We start from the raw sequence: 20,785 nt of genomic DNA on the forward strand, positions 1-20,785 counted from the left end.
AAACTCTTTTCATGAAAAAGAGGCATCAAGTTATTCTTTTTTGTTTCTTTTCTTTAAAAAAAATAAAAATTATATATATATTTATATATATCATGTTCAAGATAATAATGGTTTTATGCTTGTTATACGGTGATGTAACGTTTGAGCCATATTGGGTCCCTTTCTCTTCCTTAAATTTGTGTCAAAAGTGGTCCCTTATTTAATTACACCTTCTTTCTATGGATCCATCACCTATAAATGAATTTGGTCAAATCTTTTACAATTATAAGCAAAGGAAAACCCTACTCAAAATTGACATATATGATATTTAACATAGCTATGATCAACTTCTTTTCATGAATTGGTAATACTAAAATTATTTTTCAAAAAAAAAAATAATAATTATATCGCTTTCTCTAATATATAATTCATTAGAAATTAAGAAGAAAATCTTTAAATCCTAAAATTGCTTTATATTAGATCATTTTCAATGGTAGATATAAATTGTCTAAATAACATGAATGTCTAATGTATTAATAGTCAATTCAAAAATTGTTCTCCAGTTATACGATCTAAGAAGAAACTATTAATTAATTATGTATTTTTTAATTTTTTTAAAATTGATTTTTTAAGAAAAAAATGTTTTAAAAAATTTATAATATTTAATATAACTTTTAAAATAGTAATTTATTTTGCAATATCATGTTAACTTAACATTCATTTTTTATTTCATTTGGAGGCTAATTTTTTTAAAACAGTGTTCACATTTACTTATATATGTTAATTTTCATGATTCACATTCCTATTGAAAATGTTGTTGTATTTATAGATATGGTAATAATATCACGTAAGATTTAAAAAAAAAAAAAGTTGAAAGATCTTCTAAATTATAATATAGGTGTAATACTAAAATAATATCTCAGAATAATAAATTGATATATACTCTAACATTTTAGCATTTTGGTACCTTGATTTGATTCATATAATTTTATAATTTGAGTTCTTAACTTTAAAAGTAGCTATTTAAACTTTTAATCTTTTAGGCTTTATTTGAACGAATTTTTTTTTTTTTCACTTAAAAGATTAAAAACTCATTTATAAAAAATATATTATAAATTAGTCCAATTATCAGCATTTACTAAACAAATTGATAATAAATTTTTCTTAATTCTCATTAATCAATAATTTAATATTTTTCATCGTAAACTTTATTGCAAATTTTTAAACGGAACCATTATTAATTTGTTTGATCAAAATTAAAGATTTTACCAAAATGTAACAAATTAAAAATTGAGAACCTAGATTGATTTTTAAAAAAATTTAATGTTTAAATCACAAAACATAAAAATAAAAAATAACAAAATATAATTAACACATATTTATTATTATTTTGTTTATTATATCAATTTCAATATATATATATATTGCTTTAATAAAAAAATAAGGAAAGAATATAAACTATCGTGATTTGTATCCAAAAGCCAATTAGAAATGACACACACACACTCACACACGCATATATATAATATAAATAATATATAAACTATATGCACGGATAATTAATTTTTTTTTCATTTTTTAATTCTGTTTGTAAGCATTTGAAAACGCAATATCATAAATGGAATCAAAGCTTATCTTGAACATATGATGACGTTAACATTTGAACTAGAGGTGTAATTATTACAGTCATCAAAATTTACCTTGGGATTAATTACTCATAAAGACAAAATTGATTGGTCTACCATAATTAAATAAGCTTATATTGGTTTTAAAATTAATTCATTGGCTGGTTCACTTTATAATTCTCAACTTCAACAATTATTAAGTTATTATTAATTTATCAAAATAATATGTTATTATCAAGTAAAAAAAAATTGTTTTTGTTCCTTAATTAGGGACAGAAAGACGTAAATTCAGATCTGCCAATTCCAAAGTGAAAAAAGATAAAAAAAATCCAATTAATTTCAAGCGATAAAATTAGATAATTAATGCTTAATAATAGAAAAATAATTAAGAAATATAAATATATTCTTAAAAATTATTACTAATACATCTATTATTATACATGGCAAGTCAGTATAGGACGGAGGCGATTGTTATACCAAAAATAATAATTACGAGAAGCACCAGATTAGAACTTTCTAAAGAACTTTCTAAACGCAGCAAAAAGGTTACCCTAGGTTACAGTTAAACTGCACCGTTATAGTAACTCACGACGGCTGGTTGAGGCATTATACGCAAATAGTGAAAGGAGTGAGGGGCAAATTAGGAAATGCAGAAAATATATTGTTGAGTTTACGCGTTCACGTTGTTTTTGCTTTTTTGAACACAGAGAGAGAAGAAGAAGAAGAAGAAGAAGAAAAAAGAAAACCCAGCGAGAGAAAGTGAAGGAAAGTACGAGAAAATAAGGGAAAATAAAACAGTTGCAGAGGAAAATTATTTTTCGTTCAGGAAGGGATTTTAAACTCCGGCATTGTAGCGTCTTCAACAAAACATTTTCCATGTGACTTCGTTTTTTTTTTTTTTTTTTTCTTCGTAAAAACCATTTTTTCGCTGCACTTTGTAACCAAGTTTGGTAGAGTTTAGAACGATTAAGGAGCTACATTGTGTAGCTGCGTGGTTTTTTGGCTCGACTCTGGAGTTTGGATTTTAAAAGGTTCCAGCAAATTAGGGCAGAAGATTGGATCTTTTGCCTTTAAGGTGCTGGGTGAATCTAATGGTTTCGTCGGCATTGTGTGGTGGTTGTTGTTTTTGCTGACGGAATCTAGGGTTCGGCCGCTCTCTGATCCGAATCTGATCATTCTTTCACGTAATGGTATGCTTGTTTTTATTTATTGATTTATTTTTTGCATTTTTATATATTTGTTTGCAATTTGTTTCATTTTGGTAATTTTGTGCAATGTGATATTGTGTGTTCTTATTTTCTTAGCTCAATGTAGGATCTATATGTAAATTTAACTCAGTTATCTAATCTAGTTAGCAGTAATGGCGGTAAAATTCATAGCTTTTTAATAATCCAAGGAGTTAACTGTCTTATAATGGGTTTTTGGTGGTTTGGATTTTTGGTGTCAACATTTTGCGATTTTCCATTTGGGAATCTCTGTTTCTTTTAGTGGAAATGAAATGTGAGCAATATGAAGTGTTGAAGTTCAATGTTTTGGTCCCTGCCGATGATTATTTTGGTATTTTGTAAGTAATATATTCATTTGCACCTGCAGTTTTTTGCTTACTGAGTGCCACATCATCAGGACATGTCTGTTTACATCAGGTTCTTAGTTATGAAAGACATAAATAAAAAGTTCTTTGTATATTTAATGGTCGAATTTTTGCCCCTTTTAGGATTGTAGAAGTAACACTTGCTGTGGTCTATAAAGGAATTCACTGTAGTACTTTTAGACAGTACTAACAAAAGAAAATTGTAGGACATAGGAAAAATGGATATTGATTGACAAAGTTTTGCCTTGTCTCTGCGGACAGATAACAATCTTTTAGCTACGGTTGACTTTGACAATGCTTTGATCTTTTGAGTTCGTGAACAATATAATATCATTAGCAATGTTAAATATTTATTTTTGAGCACTACCCGACATCTTTTCAAAAAATGTTCTATTTTTCAGATCCAGATTTGATGACATTTTTTGTTCATTTGAATGTCTGAACAAGAGATGTGGGAACAATTTTGTTAGATACTAATGAGAGGTATTCAATTATTTGAACACAACAATGTTTAATCTTGGAAGCTCATATAATTTCTGAGGTAGGATAATCAGATCGAGATGGATAAAGAGAGAAGAAATATAGTAAAATGAGACGGTGACTGAAGAAAAGCCTAAATATTGTATATTTTGCTAGCAGGAGATAGAAAGTGTGAGAAAAATGAATAATATACCTAATGCATTATTCACATGGGGATATTTAGTTATTTCTGAGAGCTAGTAACTTGCAAACGGCCACCTGCAACCAAAAGTATAAATTCATGGGCTAACATCATAACACTGTACTCTTACAACTAAAAACATTCTAATTTTGAAACCGTGCATTTCCTCTTGTCTATGCTTAACTTCACTAGGATTGTGCCCCTTAGGCATCTTCGACTGTAGTTATTTAACTATTTTAGGAAAATGTAAAATTTTTTTATGGAAACATTTCACATAATTATTTTAGAAAATGTATATATGTTTAAAAAATCTGAATCTAGATAAGACCTACAATTTTGTACTATATGGATCCTCCTGGGTTAATTGTTTGATTAACCCTAAAGTGAGAAATGGGCTTTTGCGCATACAAGATGGAATGTAAAAGCAGGTATAAGTGAAAAAAGGGTATAAATATTGTCATAGCTAATATATTCAGGGATGCTTGAATGAATTTCTTATGAAAATTTTACTTAAAAAGGTATTGTATCTTTTGATGAATCTTTGTCTGCTGTATTCTACTTTTTGCGAATTCGTTATGTCAATTTCATGGAAGTAGAGGTATAATATTAGATGATATGCAACTTCTGAATGTGTTGTTTGGTACCTGGTTGCTTCTAACTTTGCATGTTTGTTTTCCTTAAAGCTGATGCTAATTATAGTTTGAAAAACATGTCTTTAGTCTTTTCATTTTTATTTTTAATTCTTATGCATAGATGTACTGATTATCTTGTTGTCCACAGGCTTCTCAAGTCAATCTTGTGGTTGGTTCTTTTGTTTGGGTGGAGGATCCTGAGGAATCTTGGATTGATGGAGAAATTGTGGAAGTTAATGATGAGGATATTAAGATTAGTTGTACATCAGGGAAGACTGTAAGTTTCTGCTTCCCATCTTCTCATACGACATAACTGCACTATAACTGGGGAGATTATTATTTGCAGTTTAAAAGAATTTCTTTGGTTGACTTGTACTCTTTTCGTTGCAATATGATTTTATTGACATGTTAAATGCTTTCAAGTAATATATGCATTTATTCCTGAGTGAGTGATACTTTTCCCTTTTTGATAAAAGGTTAATGCACTATTTAGCTCTTAGAATGAACATCCAAGATCCCTTCGACTTTGCAGTGTGAAAAGAAAAGCTAAACATGAATGCATGTAATTTTGTGGAAATATCTCAATAATAAAGTATATCATCATTGGAATTTTAAATATATGCTTTTTCATTTTTGTTTCTTCTAAGCAATGGTTTAATGTTCATATGACCATATCTATTCCCTCTTCTGAACTTTCTCTTCCCTTGATATTAACAGAGCTTTATTCTTGATCATACTTGTATGAAATCTACTGCCCTGTTCATCCTTGGCACAAAACTTATGAGATGAAAATTTTGTGGAATGTTACTTTTGTGTAGGTTGCTGCCAAACGATCCCATATCTTTCCAAAGGATCCAGAATTTCCTCCATGTGGTGTGGATGATATGACAAAGCTGGCCTACCTTCATGAACCTGGGGTTTTGCAGAATTTAAAATGTCGATATGACATAAATGAAATATATGTGAGTACAATGGCTCTTTTTTCCCACTTATTTTTTATTTTTTTTTTCTTCACTTTGAATTGTTAGTTGATTTGTTTTAAACTGGCGTTTGTATTTAAATGTAAAGTTGCTTCGTGCTCTTTATTTTATTACAAGCCTTTTTTCACCTTTTTTTGGAACTAGCCTTTTCTCACCTTTAAATGTGGTTTTGAGGCATTGAAACATGTATTTTTCTGCTTTTTGCATAGAGTGTAATAGCTACTAGTGCTTTAGCGATGTATATCTAACAGGTTGGCCATGTAAAGCTAAACTCTCTAATCTCTTTTCCAGACTTACACAGGGAATATATTGATAGCTGTTAATCCTTTTCGAAGACTGCCTCATTTATATGATAATCATATGATGGAACAATATAAAAGGGTTGCTTTTGGTGAGCTGAGCCCACATCCTTTTGCTATTGCTGATTATGCATATAGGTACTTTGTCAAGCTCTGTTGTGAGTTTATGTGGAGTCATTCATATATTTTACCTCACAAATAAAACAAAATGCAGACTAATGATTAATGAAGGAATAAGCCAGTCAATTTTGGTTAGTGGGGAAAGTGGAGCTGGTAAAACAGAGAGTACAAAGATGCTTATGCGTTATCTTGCTTATATTGGTGGAAGGGCCGCAAAAGAGGGGCGGTCTGTGGAGCAGAAAGTCCTAGAGGTAACAAACAGACAATGTCTTTGTTAGTACGAGTGGGCACTAGTATAGTTGATGTTTCTTCTGATGCTCTTAGAGATGCCACTTTCATTCCTTCTGTTTTGGAAGTGAGCTTGCACATTTTAGAATGATTTTTCTCTTTTTGGTGGCAGTCTAACCCTGTCCTCGAAGCATTTGGTAATGCAAAGACTGTTAGGAACAATAATTCAAGGTGGGAACCTATATATATATATATATTTGTCTAGATAAGTAAAACTCCTGATGAAATTCATTCAAATTGTTGTGTTACTTTCTTATATTAAAATCCTATATCCTGTCTGCTGCTAATTATATTAACTTCTTCCTGAACTGGTTTATAATGTAATTGCAGTCGTTTTGGTAAATTTGTGGAGCTTCAGTTTGACCAAAAGGGGAGAATCTCTGGTGCTGCCATCAGAACTTATTTACTGGAACAATCTCGTGTTTGCCAAGTTTCTGATCCTGAGAGAAATTATCATTGCTTTTATATGATCTGTGCTGCACCACCAGAGGTAAATATGTCTCCTGGATTTTATGTTTGATTATCAATTCTTCGTTGGTTACATATTTTCATTTGTAGACAACCAGGATGGTTGCTGGAAAATTATTAGTTACATATTGCAAAATAAATTAGGTAAGCTAGATTGTAATAATTTTATTCTTAGTAGGGCAGTATGCATCATTTTTTGGCCTTGTTGGTATTAACTTCCTCATTATTTCAAAAATGAAAAAGCATTTGTCCACCCTTTTGTTGGTCTAGTATACGAGGATCACCTAGAAGTTTTAGTTTTCCTATAGGCATCCCTTCAAGCTGTGTTATCTGACTGGCCTTGTATGGGTAGGCTGTGAAGAATGTACAGGCATATAGAATAATGAAATTTTGTGTCTCTCATCTCAGTTTATGTCAAAATAGGATGGTGGTGAACCCTAAAGAGGAGGAAATGCTTGGATGGTGGATTTATATGTTTCCTTCGTGGCTTAGATGATGTATAATACTAAAGTTGCTGTAAATTAGAATAAAGTATTAGATCCCTTTTTCCATAAGAATAGGAATTTCGATGCCAGATTTTATTTTGCTTCAATGTTTAGTAATGTATGAAGAAGTACTTGCTATACTAGATTTAGTGAAAAATTCAATTGTGGCAGTTTATTTTTGATGTCATTTCCCTATTAGACAAATAGATGCTCTACTTCTATTGGTTTATATTCTAGTAGTCAAATTGATTTCCTTACGGTATCATAGACTAACAAACATTATTACCATTAAGATAGCTTTCTAACATCCATAAATTCTGCTTGCCATTAGGATGTTGAGAAGTACAAATTGGGAAATCCTAGAACATTTCACTATCTAAATCAATCAAATTGCTATGAGTTGGATGGAGTGGATGATTCTAAGGAATACATTGCAACTAGGAAGGCTATGGATGTTGTTGGGATTGGCTCTGACGAGCAGGTAATGCTTCTCAATAGGTTTTCATGTAGGAAATATTCTTCCAATGATGTTTAATGAATTTGTCTTTTTAGGAAGCAATATTCCGTGTTGTAGCTGCTGTGCTCCACTTAGGGAATGTTGAATTTGCAAAGGGAACAGACTCAGATTCGTCTGAACCCAAGGATGAGAAATCTCGATTCCATCTTAAGACAGCAGCTGAACTTTTCAAGTATGTTATTATTTATGTTATTTCAACATTCACATCTGAATTTTAATGTCTGGAGAAGTGGTGGGCTAAGTCCTTATTTTGTAATTTTGATTAGGTGTGATGTTCTGTCTCTTGAACATTCTTTATGCAAACGTGTGATTGTAACTCGTGATGAGAGCATAACAAAAAGCCTAGATCCCGAAACTGCAACCGTTAGTAGAGATGCTTTGGCCAAAATTGTTTATTCAAGATTATTTGATTGGTAGGTTTAATACATTAAAGTAATTCTTCAGTTAGAATGGAATATATTTTCATTTTCTCGTTTTTGTTGTTTGTAATGCTTTGAACTTCACTGTACCAGGCTTGTGAACAAGATCAATAGTTCCATTGGTCAAGATCCTGACTCAAAATCCTTGATCGGGGTTCTAGATATTTATGGATTTGAGAGTTTCAAGACAAACAGGTGCTTAACCGGTACGCTTTTCTTTTATAAGTTAGTGAGGTTTATTGTTGCAGAGGACAGCACCAAAATCCCCATGTCTCATGTGATGGATGTGTTACGGGAGTTGAAACCATTTTGGCTATATTGCCACTTCACTCATAAAATTTCTCTTTTATTTGACACTTTTGATAATATGCTGGGTGGTTTATTCATGCAATGCAAAGAGAACCCCCTCTGGAATGTTTGTGAAGCTAATTTATTACTTGTTTGGTTTACTGATGCAAATGACCATTTTTTTTATTTTTTTATTTATTTTTCCTCTTCTCTATGAATTGTTTGATCATGCATAGACACCTCGATGGTGTGTTTACTTTATGGGTGGATTATAGACACCTTGATGGTAGTCATGTAACATTTTCCCTCCAGTAGATTGTCTAATTTCATGTTTTCCCTTTTATCTTCAGCAACAGTGAATAAATTGGGTGCTGCATCAATGTATTTTCTCTCTTAATTTTGTTAGCAATTGACTTAATGGAGGAAAAATATGAAATTGAATAGATTACTGACTGAAAAATGTCACGTGATCAGCATGGATGTTTTTTACTGGACAATTTCATTGAGATCTATTGCTGATTTCCTTTTACTACACTTAATATCAGAGTTGGAGGTGCCAATTATAAGATCTTATGCTAGGTCACCTTGTAAATATTTTAGAAATAGTGCTATGGGCGCCAAGTTTTTTTCCAAGTGATGTGGCCAAAATGATGTTCATTACTTTATCGGCTTGTATTTTCACTTGTTCCTGTAAGGGTTTAATTATCCTTATTTACTTTGTATTAATTTTTCAATCAATAAAAAAAACTTGTTATTTTTCCACATCACTTGGTAAACAAGTTGGTAAATAGGCTGTAGCACTACTGATTTTTTAAGCTGCAGGCCAGTACAGTATTTAAACTTTTTTAGTTTAGGATCCAATTTTTGCAGTTGGGATTTCCATAATTTTGTTTGGACTGGCTATCTACAATCAGGACCAACTGTTACTTGATTTTCAGTTTGGGCATTGGCGATATAGAGCCCCTGTATTTTTTTCCCTGTTGATCTTTGTTTCATTCTTTTTCCATTTCCTTATTCTCTTTCTCTCTTTCTCACTTTCTCTCTCCCCCCAACTTCATTCCTGGATGGTACTGCATCATACAATCAATGTGGAGCTCTTTGCTAAGCACATCTGATCTTGTTTTTAGGTTGTACTGGTGGCATTGTTTTTTTCTTATGTTAAAGTCTGCCAATGGTTAATGTTTTTGAAATATTAAATTGTGCAGCTTTGAACAATTTTGTATCAATTTGACAAATGAGAAACTGCAGCAACATTTCAATCAGGTTGGAGCAATAATCAGATTCTTTATTTTCCTTGATCTCCTGAATTATTTCTGCTGACTTAAGTTACTGTTGACATTTGTTTGACAGCATGTTTTCAAGATGGAGCAAGAAGAATATACAAAAGAAGAAATTGACTGGAGCTATATAGAGTTCATAGATAATCAAGATATTCTTGATCTCATTGAAAAGGTAAAGTCATGCCTGTCCTCCTTTGATAACTAGTATCCCCTTACATTTTTCCACTTTTTCCTCTGTCTTGCTATGCTACTATTATACCAACCATTCCCTTTGTTCTATATTATATCTTATGTTAGCTTTGTCAACATGACTTTCCCAAAATCAAATTGATCATTTACAACTTATTTTTGGTAAGCTTTTATTCTTGCCATGTTTTGTTGGCCCAAAAGCTTAAGCTGTTATAAAATAGACAAATACAGGACCAAGACGGAGAAAAAGTGTAAGGAAAGAGGAGAAAGATAGAGAGAGAAAGGTGGATGAAGGGGGGAATGAAAAAGAGAGAAAGCCAAAGGGAGGAAATGTACATGTTATGCAATTATGAAGTTTGTCTGTCTCCAGGACTATAATTGATCCCATTTATAAGTAAAGTAACCTAATTTAGTAGGAAAACTATTCAAACAAATTATCTACTAATGCTAATTAAAATAAACTCTAATAAGGCTTTTAAATTAATAAACTCTGATTCCTAAAACAAAACATATCTACTTATATCATATTTTTCATCATGATTCCAACTAGAGTTGGTGCATAATGCAATTCCATTAAAAAGAATTTGGAATTTCTTGAAGTTGTAGACATATCTTTAAAATGCTGTTTCTTGAATTTGATTCACTCTGTCTGGTTACTCATTAAACTGGTTGTAGTCCAACAAATGAAACTTGTCTGGAATTTTATCGGCTGCATTTTCTCCCTTTCTTTTCAAAATTTAACAAAGCTGTTGGAGCTATTTAAATTATGAGTTTGTACTTCTTCCTTATTAGTATCAAAATTCCCTGCCAGAATGTGAACCTTTATACTTTGTGGAGGTTTACTCCATTGCAATATGATGGTGAAGCAAATTAATTATTTTCCACCTTTGAGATGAATTTAGGAGCCTTTTAACTGATTGAGAACCAAGCATGATACCAGATGCATACCATGCTACTTCTATGGCAAGTTTTAGGGTATCATTGTTGTAATTTTTTAAATGATTCATATCCATGAAACTTTATCTTTTTATTCTTCCTGTTGACTTCTGTTGAATAATAGACTGATAGTTAATTCAAATGGGAGGTTATTTACTACCATTTTTACTTCAAATGGGAGGTTATTTACTACCATTTTTACTTTATGTGCTTCTCTCCCAAGTAAACACCTTTTTTTTGGTCTGCTGTTGGGGTTTTTTGTGATTGGCAAAAGAGTTGTTAGGAGTACATTTATTTTTTATTTTTCTAATATGTATGTATATAAATGCAGAAACCTGGTGGTATCATTGCTCTTCTTGACGAGGCTTGGTATGGACTAGAGTCTAAATCATGAATGCAATTACCATTTTCGTTCATTTCCTAAGATATCATGTTGTGTATAATTTAGTCATGAAATAGTATCTATGTTTTTCTTTTCTGAGGTGGTGACTTGACTTTTGGTTGTTCTTTGTAGTATGTTTCCAAGATCAACACATGAAACATTTGCGCAAAAACTTTATCAAACTTTTAAAGACCATAAACGCTTTAGCAAGCCAAAGTTGGCTCGTACTGATTTCACAATTAGTCATTATGCTGGCGAAGTAAGTCTTGAAATTCATCCATACTGTTTAGTGTTCCATGAGAGTTGAATTACTATAGAAAGGACACACAAAGAACTGCTTTTTATTTCTTCTTTTCGGAACATTTTAATTTCAGGTTACTTACCAAACCGAACTCTTCCTGGATAAGAACAAAGATTATGTTGTTGCAGAGCATCAGGCACTCCTGAGTGCTTCCGAATGCCCCTTTGTTTCAGGCTTATTCCCACCTTTACCAGAAGAATCTTCTAAAACATCAAAATTCTCATCTATAGGCTCTCGATTTAAGGTCTGTTTGTCTTGTAATTATTCATATATCTAAGGAAATTTGTTTAATTCCTTTATGTTATGATTTGAAATGTTCTTAATGCAGTTACAACTGCAAGCTTTACTAGAAACTTTGAATGCGACTGAGCCACACTATATTCGTTGTATAAAGCCAAATAATCTTCTAAAGCCATCAGTATTTGAGAACAGTAATGTTTTACAGCAACTTCGGTGTGGGGTAAGTTAAATATTTTCGTGTTTCATTTCTTTTGGATATACCTGTAGGGTATGTTTGCTACATTATGTGCAAAATGGATTTGACACATATATAATTACAGGGAGTCATGGAGGCAATTAGGATCAGTTGTGCTGGATATCCTACTAGAAGACCATTTAATGAATTTGTAGCTCGTTTTAGCATCTTAGCGCCTGCTGTTCTAAATGGGAGGTAGTTTATAAAAAAATTCTGTAACATTGTGGAAATATGAATTGTTTGTTCTGTTTTTGTCCATTATCTCATTGATTTGTAGTGGTTAACTTTCTTGATGTGCATTAACATTCTTTAGTTGTTACTTTTTAGCTATGATGAAGTTACTGCTTGCAAGAAGCTTTTAGAGAAAGCAAATTTTGAGGGGTATCAGGTATATTCCAATAGTTCAGCTGCTTTGGATGTTGATCAATAGGTTTTAGTCAATTGATTTCTGATATTTCTTTTTCTCTATGCATTCAACCATTGAAAATGGTTGTCAGTCTTGAGTTATAGGTTGTAGAGAGGTGTGCAAAGATATGTTTTGCTTCCACAATTAAAATTAACCAGTATTCAGCAATTAAACTGTCAGGGTTGCTGAAATGTTGATGCTAGGGTTTGGAGGAAAATTCGTTCTGACATGTTTTTATTGCAGATTGGCAAAACAAAAGTGTTTCTCAGAGCTGGTCAGATGGCAGAATTAGATGCTTGTCGAAGTGTGGTCTTAGGAAAATCTGCAAGCATTATCCAGAGAAAAGTTCGTTCTTATTATGCTCGCAAGCACTTTATTTCAATAAGGATGACTGCTCTACAAATTCAAGCTTTGTGTAGAGGTATCAACTACTTTTACTTGCTGTGCATCTTAGTAAAAGTTGCTTTCTGGCCTATTAACTGTTGCGTTGGCAGGACAAGTTGCACGCTACCAGTATGAGTGCATGAGAAGGGAAGCTGCTTCCTTGAAAATTCAGAAAAACTGTCGTATGTATCTTGCTAGGAACACTTACCAAAAGTTGTGCTCTTCAGCTGTTTCTATTCAAAATGGTATCCGAGGGGTGGCTGCTCGTAATGAGCTTGAGCGAAGGAAGCAGATTAGAGGTGCTATTATAATCCAGGTAAATGATAGCTTTTTGTTAAATTGAATTTTTCATGTTGTTATAATTCTAGGTGGGAATTGTTAATTTGTTAAATTGAATTTTTCATGTTGTTATAATTCTAGGTGGGAATTGTTAATTTTTGAGAATTAGTAAAGTCTGTTCCTTCAATTCTCAAGAGTTTCAAGTCCAATGAACATCCTCATTCCTAACTCCCATTAAATATTGGAATTTTGCCTCTTAACCTTTACTTTAGCAAGTGTTGATTCTTGTTTCATTTCTTTTTAGAGTTACTAATATAAACTTGAAATATTAATTCATAACAGAATTATATATGATAAATTTTTAGAATTCGTTGAGAATTAAATTTCCAGTAAGGTATTCCAACAAATTAAAAAGTTATGAGCTTTTTTTGTTATTTTAATGGTCCACATGTTCTTTCCAGTTCACCTTTTCTTTTTATCTTTGGGCAAAATGTTTGTATGTTCAGCAAAATGCTTACCAATGTTGACATATCTTGTCATTAAGGGGTTCCACAAAATAAAACGCAAGGGGGTATAAAAGAGAAATGTCAAAAGAAAAAAAGAAAAGAAAAAAATCCTTATATAATGATACCTGAATAAACTAGCTACTAGTTTCTAAAGCTTAAACCAGATAAAAAATCAATCCAGCTTAAAGGTGAAAATATAAGAAACATCTTGGCAATCCTTTACTGTTTGATACTTGTTCATTAGTTTGATTATAGCTGTCTTTGATATGATTCATACCCACTGATTTTTGTTATTAATGTTTATGACAGAGTCAATGCCGAAAATACCTAGCTCGCCATCATTATTTGAGGACGAAGAAAGCAGCAATAGCTATGCAATGTGCATGGAGGAGAAAAGTTGCACGTGGAGAATTAAGAAAGCTTAAAATGGTTACATTTTTTAGTTATCACTATTAGTATTATTCTTTGCCTTCGAATTCTTGCTAGTTTTTTCCTTCTAAAAATTTTCAGAATGTGGAAAATTGTGACAAAATAATCTTTCTGCTTCTCATGGATGCACATTCATGGTGGAAATTTCTAGCAGTTGAAAATTATCTTGCTTCATTTTGCTTGCCTAGTTCACTTTCTTCTGCCTGATTTAAAAATTGAAACTTCTCATTCTGGTTCCTTGTTGCTCTAACTTATTTGTATGTCTTGTATTTTTGATATATTATCAATTAAATAATTTTATCTGCAGGCTGCTAAGGAAACTGGTGCTCTCCAAGCCGCCAAAAGTAAGCTGGAAAAAGAAGTTGAAGAACTGACATGGCGCCTTCAACTGGAGAAACGAATGAGGGTAAGATCCCTTTCAAATCTTGATATTCCCCAAATCTTACTGATATATTCCCAGTGGGGTGTTTACAGAGATAGATTATGGTGTATTGTACTTTGATGAATGCTTTGTGCTTTCTATTTTAAGAAAATAGGGTCTCATGTAGAACCTGGGAAAAAGGTAGAGGATAAGAGAAGAGGAGAGACAAAGAGGGAAAGAAAGGAGAAACATAGAGAAATTTTGGGGAATTAATATGCTCTGAAATTTCTATATCAAATCTGTTCCCTCTTAGTGTTGCACTTAAGCGTATGCATAGAGTCAAACAATCCTAATCTATTAAGGAAACTAAAAACTAATTATTCTAATTGAAAATAAACTATACTAAACTTCCTAAACTAATAAAAGCTCCATTCCTTAATTATCTTCAAATAATACATAATCACTAAATAATCAGCCATTCATGTTGTATCAATTTTTTTTTTTTTTTGTCGAGCTTAGGCTCCTGGGCGTTTTGTATACTTTCACATGGTTGAACAACTTTTTGCTTAGGCCTGAGAAAGTCTATTTCTGATGCACCACTTAGCTCTGCTTGCCAATCTTATAATCTAATTGATGAATCTGCCGATACAGTCTGACCTTGAGGAAGCCAAAACACAAGAAAATGCAAAATTGCAGTCTGCTTTGCAAGAGATGCGACAACAGTTTCAAGAAACTAAGGCACTGCTTGCAGAGGAGCGTGAGGCTGCAAAGAAAGCAGCTGAACGGGCCCCTATTATACAGGAGGTTCCAGTAGTTGATCATGAACTTATTAATAAGCTTACTGCTGAAAATGAGCAGCTTAAGGTACTGCTACCCTATAACTGTTGTATGTGTATGTTGCTCCCAATCGCAAATTCTTAAAGATCCATTTATGTTTGATGATATCAAGCTGGCTTCGACACTTTGCAGGCTTTGGTAAGTTCACTGGAAAAGAAAATTGATGAATCAGAGAAAAAGTTTGAAGAGTCCAGCAAGGTTAGTGAAGAGCGGTTAAAGCAGGCTACAGATGCAGAGTCAAAGATAATTGAGTTAAAGACTGCCATGCAGAGGTTCTTTCCTGCTACTCGAAATTCTGTTAAGATGCAAAGTTGAATCTTACCCTTTAACTTAATTTGAACACCAAGGCTTTGTTTGTTATGGTGGAAAAGTGGAAGGAAGGAAAAAGATGAATGGAAAAGTGGAAAGAGGGAAAATATGTAGGTTGTTTGGTTAGAAAGGAGAAGGGAATAGATGGAAAATTAGGGGATGAGTTTTCTATCCAAAACAATCCTTCCATATGTGGAGGGATTGTTGGAAGGAAAAACATTCCGTGGAGACAAAATAGCTAAATTTACCTAAAAATTTTTCCTTCCTTCCATTTTTCATTTCTATACCAAATGAAGGATGAAAATTAGTTTTCCATCCTTCATGTCATACCAAACAATGGGAGAGAAAAATATGAATTTTTCCATCATTCCAGTTTTCCATCCCTCATCTATTTTCCATCCTTCTTACCAAACAGGGTGCAAGCGTTTATGACTAATAGGGTTTGTGTATTTTAATCTAAAGTGTTCTGATTTCTTTCTCAGGCTTGAAGAAAAACTTTCTGACTTGGAAACTGAGGACCAAATTCTTCGTCAGCAAGCATTGCTGATTTCACCTTCTAGGAAAATGTCTGAACATTTAGCAATTCCAACAGCTCAGGTAGACATGCTGCAAATTTTTGCTTTTGTCACATTCATCTTCCTTAAAATATTTTATTGATCAGTTTTCCTTCCCTTCATAAATGCAGCCTTCAGAAAATGGTCATACTGTAAGTGCTTCGGATAACCTAGTGTTATTTACCTTCATATATTACATATTGTTGTTCTTAAACCTTGTTATATCCTAATAGCGAAAGTATTTTCTACAGGAACCACCACTGACTGCTATGCCATCAAAAAAATTTGGAACATCTGATAGTAGATTGAGGAGATCTCAAATTGAAAGGCAGCATGTACGTATTTGACAGAAAAATTTCGGTGAACTAAAAATTTGTTTTTTTCTCTAATTTTGTTGTGTGTGGTGCAGGAGAGTGTAGATGCTCTTATCAATTGTGTCTCACAAGATATTGGGTTCACTGACGGAAAGCCAGTTGCAGCATTTACCATATATAAATTTCTTCTTCACTGGAAATCATTTGAAGCAGAAAGAACTAGTGTATTTGACCGTCTTATTCAGATGATTGGTTCTGCAATAGAGGTAATTTAAATACATTCAGGGGGTTGGGTGCTGGGTGTAATGAAAGTTTCTGTGATTGGATCCTACTAATTCATTTGACATATATTAACTTTGGAAGGGCTTAGCTAAATTAGAGTCAAGAGTAAAGTGCTACTAAATTATTCATTTTTAGTAATATTTTGATTCAATAAAGGTATCTTATTTTTAGCTCAAAATAAGTGCTCCTAAATTATTCCCGCAGCTCCACTAGTTTCATTTTTGTATTGGACATCAGAAGAAGAACAAAAAAGAAGAGTGAGAGAATCTTTTTTAGGCATTAATGAAATAAAAATTAACAAGCTTGAGCCTTTGCCCATTTTGCAGGACCAGGATAACAATGACCATATGGCTTATTGGCTATCAAATACATCTTTACTGTTGTTCCTCCTCCAACGGAGTTTAAAAGCCCCTGGCACTTTGGCAGCCCGGAAGCCTCCTCCTCCAACATCTTTATTCGGAAGGATGACCCAAGTAATGAAATTTATATTTATTACAATTCATATCTTATATATGAATTAAGTTTCAACATACGATTTACATTTTGATCAAATAAGTTCTTGGCCTTTTGTTCGTTTTTGTTCTTTTGTTTTGCTTATGATCTTTATGGTTTTTATTTTTAGATAAAGTTCTGTTTTTTAGATAAAGTTTTGTTTTCTATGTATTAAAAAATATATTTTATGTATGCTTGTCATAACTCTATCTAATGAAGTTTATGCCTGTGGACTAAAATATGTAATATTTTTTCCTCCCCCTCAGGGCTTCCGCTCATCTTCTGCCAATCTTTCAGTTGGTCCAATTGATGTGGTGCGCCAAGTTGAGGCCAAGTATCCTGCTCTGCTTTTTAAGCAGCAACTTACAGCATATGTGGAAAAAATATATGGAATCATTCGAGACAATTTGAAAAAGGACCTATCACCACTGCTTTCTGCTTGCATCCATGTATGATGAACACCACAAATAATCATACTTTAATAGGGACCTAGGATTTTGTTAGAAATTTTCTGACAAAATTATTGTTTCCTATCATACTAATTTATAGGAATTATTTAGTCGATTTTCCCAGAGTAATTTTCTAACACCAGTGACATGTTTTCTTGACACTTTAGGCACCCAAAGCCTCACGAGGAGTTTCGAAGTCAAATGGAGGATCAAATGGAAATAGTCCTCCGGCTAATCCTTGGCACAGCATTATTGATAACATTAATGGGCTTCTCTCTACATTGCAAGAAAAATGTGTATGGGATTACTTTGATGATTTTAAGGTGTAATTTTGCCTTTTGATACTTTGTGAACTTATAGTACATTTATTTCAGGTACCTTCTATTCTTGTCCAGAAGATTTTTACTCAAGTTTTCTCATATATCAATGTACAACTCTTTAATAGGTAATATGCATTTTCAATTCATATAAACATGTATAGTGTAGACTTCTGAGCAACAATATTAATTTAGATTGTTGCTTGCTTCTGCTCCAGCCTTCTCCTTCGTCGAGAGTGCTGTACATTCAGCAATGGGGAGTATGTGAAGGCAGGATTAGCTGAATTAGAACTGTGGTGTGGCCAAGCCAAAGAAGAGGTACTATCGTACTAGTATTGCTACTATTTGCCAGTGAACGGCTTCTTCTTGCATTTTCAAACCATCCAGCTTGCGCTCTCCCTTTCTTCATATTCCATATTGGATATAACACTCATTTGTTTCTTTCGCATGTTATCTTTCACCATATTCTGTTCTTGGTCTAATTATTTGTTATCCTGCAGTATGCTGGCTCATCTTGGGATGAACTCAAGCACACAAGGCAGGCTGTTGGATTCCTGGTATGTTTCTTTAGCTTTGTTGAACAATATAAATTTGATTTCTTTAGATGATATTGCTATGTAATTATATGGTTCCTTCTGATTAATTGCTATATTCTTTGCCATTATTTATTGAATTATATATATGAGGGTAAGATTATCTGATGCCATTTGGATTCAGTCTGCAAAAGCAAATATGATATTCATGCATTTTCGGGTTATATATTCAAATATTTCTGTGGCTAGGAGTTCTTCTATTAATGGCTAATTTAAGCAATAATTTTGGTGCAGGTTATACACCAGAAGTCGAGAATTTCTTATGATGAAATTACAAATGACCTATGCCCCGTAAGTCTTGCTTTCTGACTGGTCATCGCGATATGAAGTATAATGTAAAATACCGTAATCTATGAAGTATAATGTAAAATACCAAAAACAAATTTGAGTATAGAAACACTTGCTTATTATATCTATCATGAAGCATTACTAGACGACTAAAACAAGTTACAAAGTGGAAAATTTGCAATTTGCATCATGCTGTTTTAGTTTTGTCGTCATAAAGTTATGGAACTTAAACAGGAACTACTGGAGTTTTATGTAATAGATTAGAGATGCATTATTTGCTTCACATGATAGATTGGAGATGCATTCACATATTAATCCTTTGCTTCTGTTTTGTTCAGATCTTAAGTGTTCAACAGCTTTATAGAATATGTACACTGTACTGGGATGACAATTACAACACTCGAAGTGTAGCTTCTGATGTAAGTATAGAAATATCATTTTGAAATTTATCCTTTTAGTAACTTAATTCAGAAAATATTAATGCAATACTAAGTACCACCTATCTTTTCTTTGTTTAGGTCATTTCCAGCATGAAACTCCTAATGACAGATGATACAACTGATGACGATAGCAGCTCCTTTTTGTTGGACGACAATTCTAGGTTAGAGAAAAGCCCTTTCTTTTGATTGTAATGATGATATTATATACTTCCACTAATAATTTTTTATAAAATGCAGCATTCCTTTCTCAGTTGAAGACATTTCTAGCGACTTGAAAGAGAAGAAATTCTCAGATATTAAATATCCACCAGAAATTCTCGAGAATCCAGCTTTCCAATTTTTACAGGAATAAGGCTGTGATTCTACTCTCTTTGTGGTTCACATTTTTATACTGAAGATTCAACAGAATTTTCCAACTCCAACAGCGAGTCCACTGCCGCAATGTAAATCCATCTCCAATTTTTTTTTCCTTCCTTCTCTTCATATATATTTTTTCTACATTGTAAGTTTATTCTTTTTAAATTAGAATTGTAAAGTTCCATTAGGCTGGTTCAGATAGTTTATAGAGGAAACAATAGGTTTTTGCACTTTTTATTTTGTTGTGTTCTGTATTATCTTTGTTTTATATACTTTTGTAATTGGTCACTTGGGCCAACATTCTTTGTAGGGATAGTAGGAGAGGGGGGGGGATGTATTATATTTGGGAGGAGCTGATATCAAATGACTACTGCTCCACTCACCAACTTTTCCATTTTGTACAAAGCAGTAGAAATAACGTAAGCTTTTATAGTGAAACTGCCTAGTTATATATGGTTTAAGCCATGCCCATTCTGAACACAATTGTTGAAGTTATATGATGGATTCATGATTGAATAACTATCATTCTCAATATTTTAGATGGAAATTCCACACTTCTTTACATTTTGCTATCAAAAGATGGTTAAAGTTTATATATTTATTTATTTTTAAATCTCGGACATGGAGGATTTGAATTCTGGAACTTTGCTAGAGAAATATTCCATTGTATACTCGTATCCAAACACGATTTGATATTTTCTATATTCTATACAATTTTTTTTTTTTTCCCCTCAAGTATTTTGTATTTTTGAAATGATTTCGCTAAATTTATAGAATGTTACAAAATATAGTTTGAACAGTCTCTTTCCAGTTCTAATGCTTTAGACTATAGTTTTTCAAAAAAACTGTTGTCAATAATAACACTTAGGCAACCAGTTTTGGAAAAATCATAATCATTTATTTTTAATAAAATGGGGACGTCATAACAGTAAAGTAAATTCACGATGGTTTGAATTCAAAAGAAACTAATCCCATTGGTTAACTTTTGATTGACTAATAAAAGGGTACTTAACCTAGATTTGCAGTGGTGTTAAAGATCTGAAATCCTATGCGCTCGGTTGAAAGGACACTTATGTAAGTGTCTGTTTTCACCGTTTTCCATGAGAGCATTGACTATAACCACACTTATAAATTTGTTTTGAACAAGAAAAAGGAAACTATAATTCTCTTAAATTCTGCCTAACTTAGTCCTTTCAGTCTCTTTTCTTCTTAACATGACCCATTATTCATAATCAAACCAATATTCTAAATCAGAGTTGGAAAATTTACATAC

The 20,785-nt window shown here is 32.5% G+C and overlaps 1 protein-coding gene across 3 annotated transcripts; it reads left to right on the forward strand.

Annotated features, from left to right (window-relative positions):
• The first annotated feature begins 2,312 nt into the window (after positions 1 to 2,312).
• LOC107422621 (myosin-6) lies at positions 2,313 to 19,977 on the forward strand. Of its 3 annotated transcripts, none has more exons than XM_025075976.3 (39): positions 2,313 to 2,794; positions 4,637 to 4,765; positions 5,307 to 5,450; positions 5,760 to 5,905; positions 5,982 to 6,138; positions 6,288 to 6,346; positions 6,506 to 6,665; positions 7,460 to 7,609; positions 7,681 to 7,817; positions 7,912 to 8,058; positions 8,158 to 8,259; positions 9,558 to 9,615; positions 9,703 to 9,804; positions 11,089 to 11,126; positions 11,272 to 11,398; positions 11,514 to 11,684; positions 11,769 to 11,900; positions 12,001 to 12,110; positions 12,243 to 12,303; positions 12,565 to 12,742; positions 12,816 to 13,021; positions 13,800 to 13,919; positions 14,227 to 14,325; positions 14,932 to 15,144; positions 15,250 to 15,389; positions 15,909 to 16,023; positions 16,106 to 16,132; positions 16,232 to 16,315; positions 16,390 to 16,560; positions 16,903 to 17,049; positions 17,335 to 17,517; positions 17,685 to 17,813; positions 17,892 to 17,962; positions 18,053 to 18,152; positions 18,335 to 18,391; positions 18,662 to 18,718; positions 19,054 to 19,134; positions 19,234 to 19,316; positions 19,393 to 19,977. In XM_025075976.3, exons 1-39 carry the CDS (start codon positions 2,792 to 2,794, stop codon positions 19,505 to 19,507), a joined length of 4,509 nt encoding a protein of 1,502 aa, XP_024931744.3. In that variant the 5' UTR covers positions 2,313 to 2,791; the 3' UTR covers positions 19,508 to 19,977. The 3 variants fall into 3 exon arrangements, with proteins under 3 accessions (XP_024931744.3, XP_015887580.3, XP_048334005.2); XM_016032094.4 differs by having other exon boundaries at positions 16,112 to 16,132; XM_048478048.2 differs by lacking the exon at positions 2,313 to 2,794 and adding an exon at positions 4,213 to 4,284.
• Positions 19,978 to 20,785: the final 808 nt, after the last annotated feature.

The sequence above is a fragment of the Ziziphus jujuba genome, chromosome 3 (genome assembly GCF_031755915.1).
Source record: "Ziziphus jujuba cultivar Dongzao chromosome 3, ASM3175591v1".
Lineage (NCBI taxonomy): Eukaryota > Viridiplantae > Streptophyta > Magnoliopsida > Rosales > Rhamnaceae > Ziziphus > Ziziphus jujuba.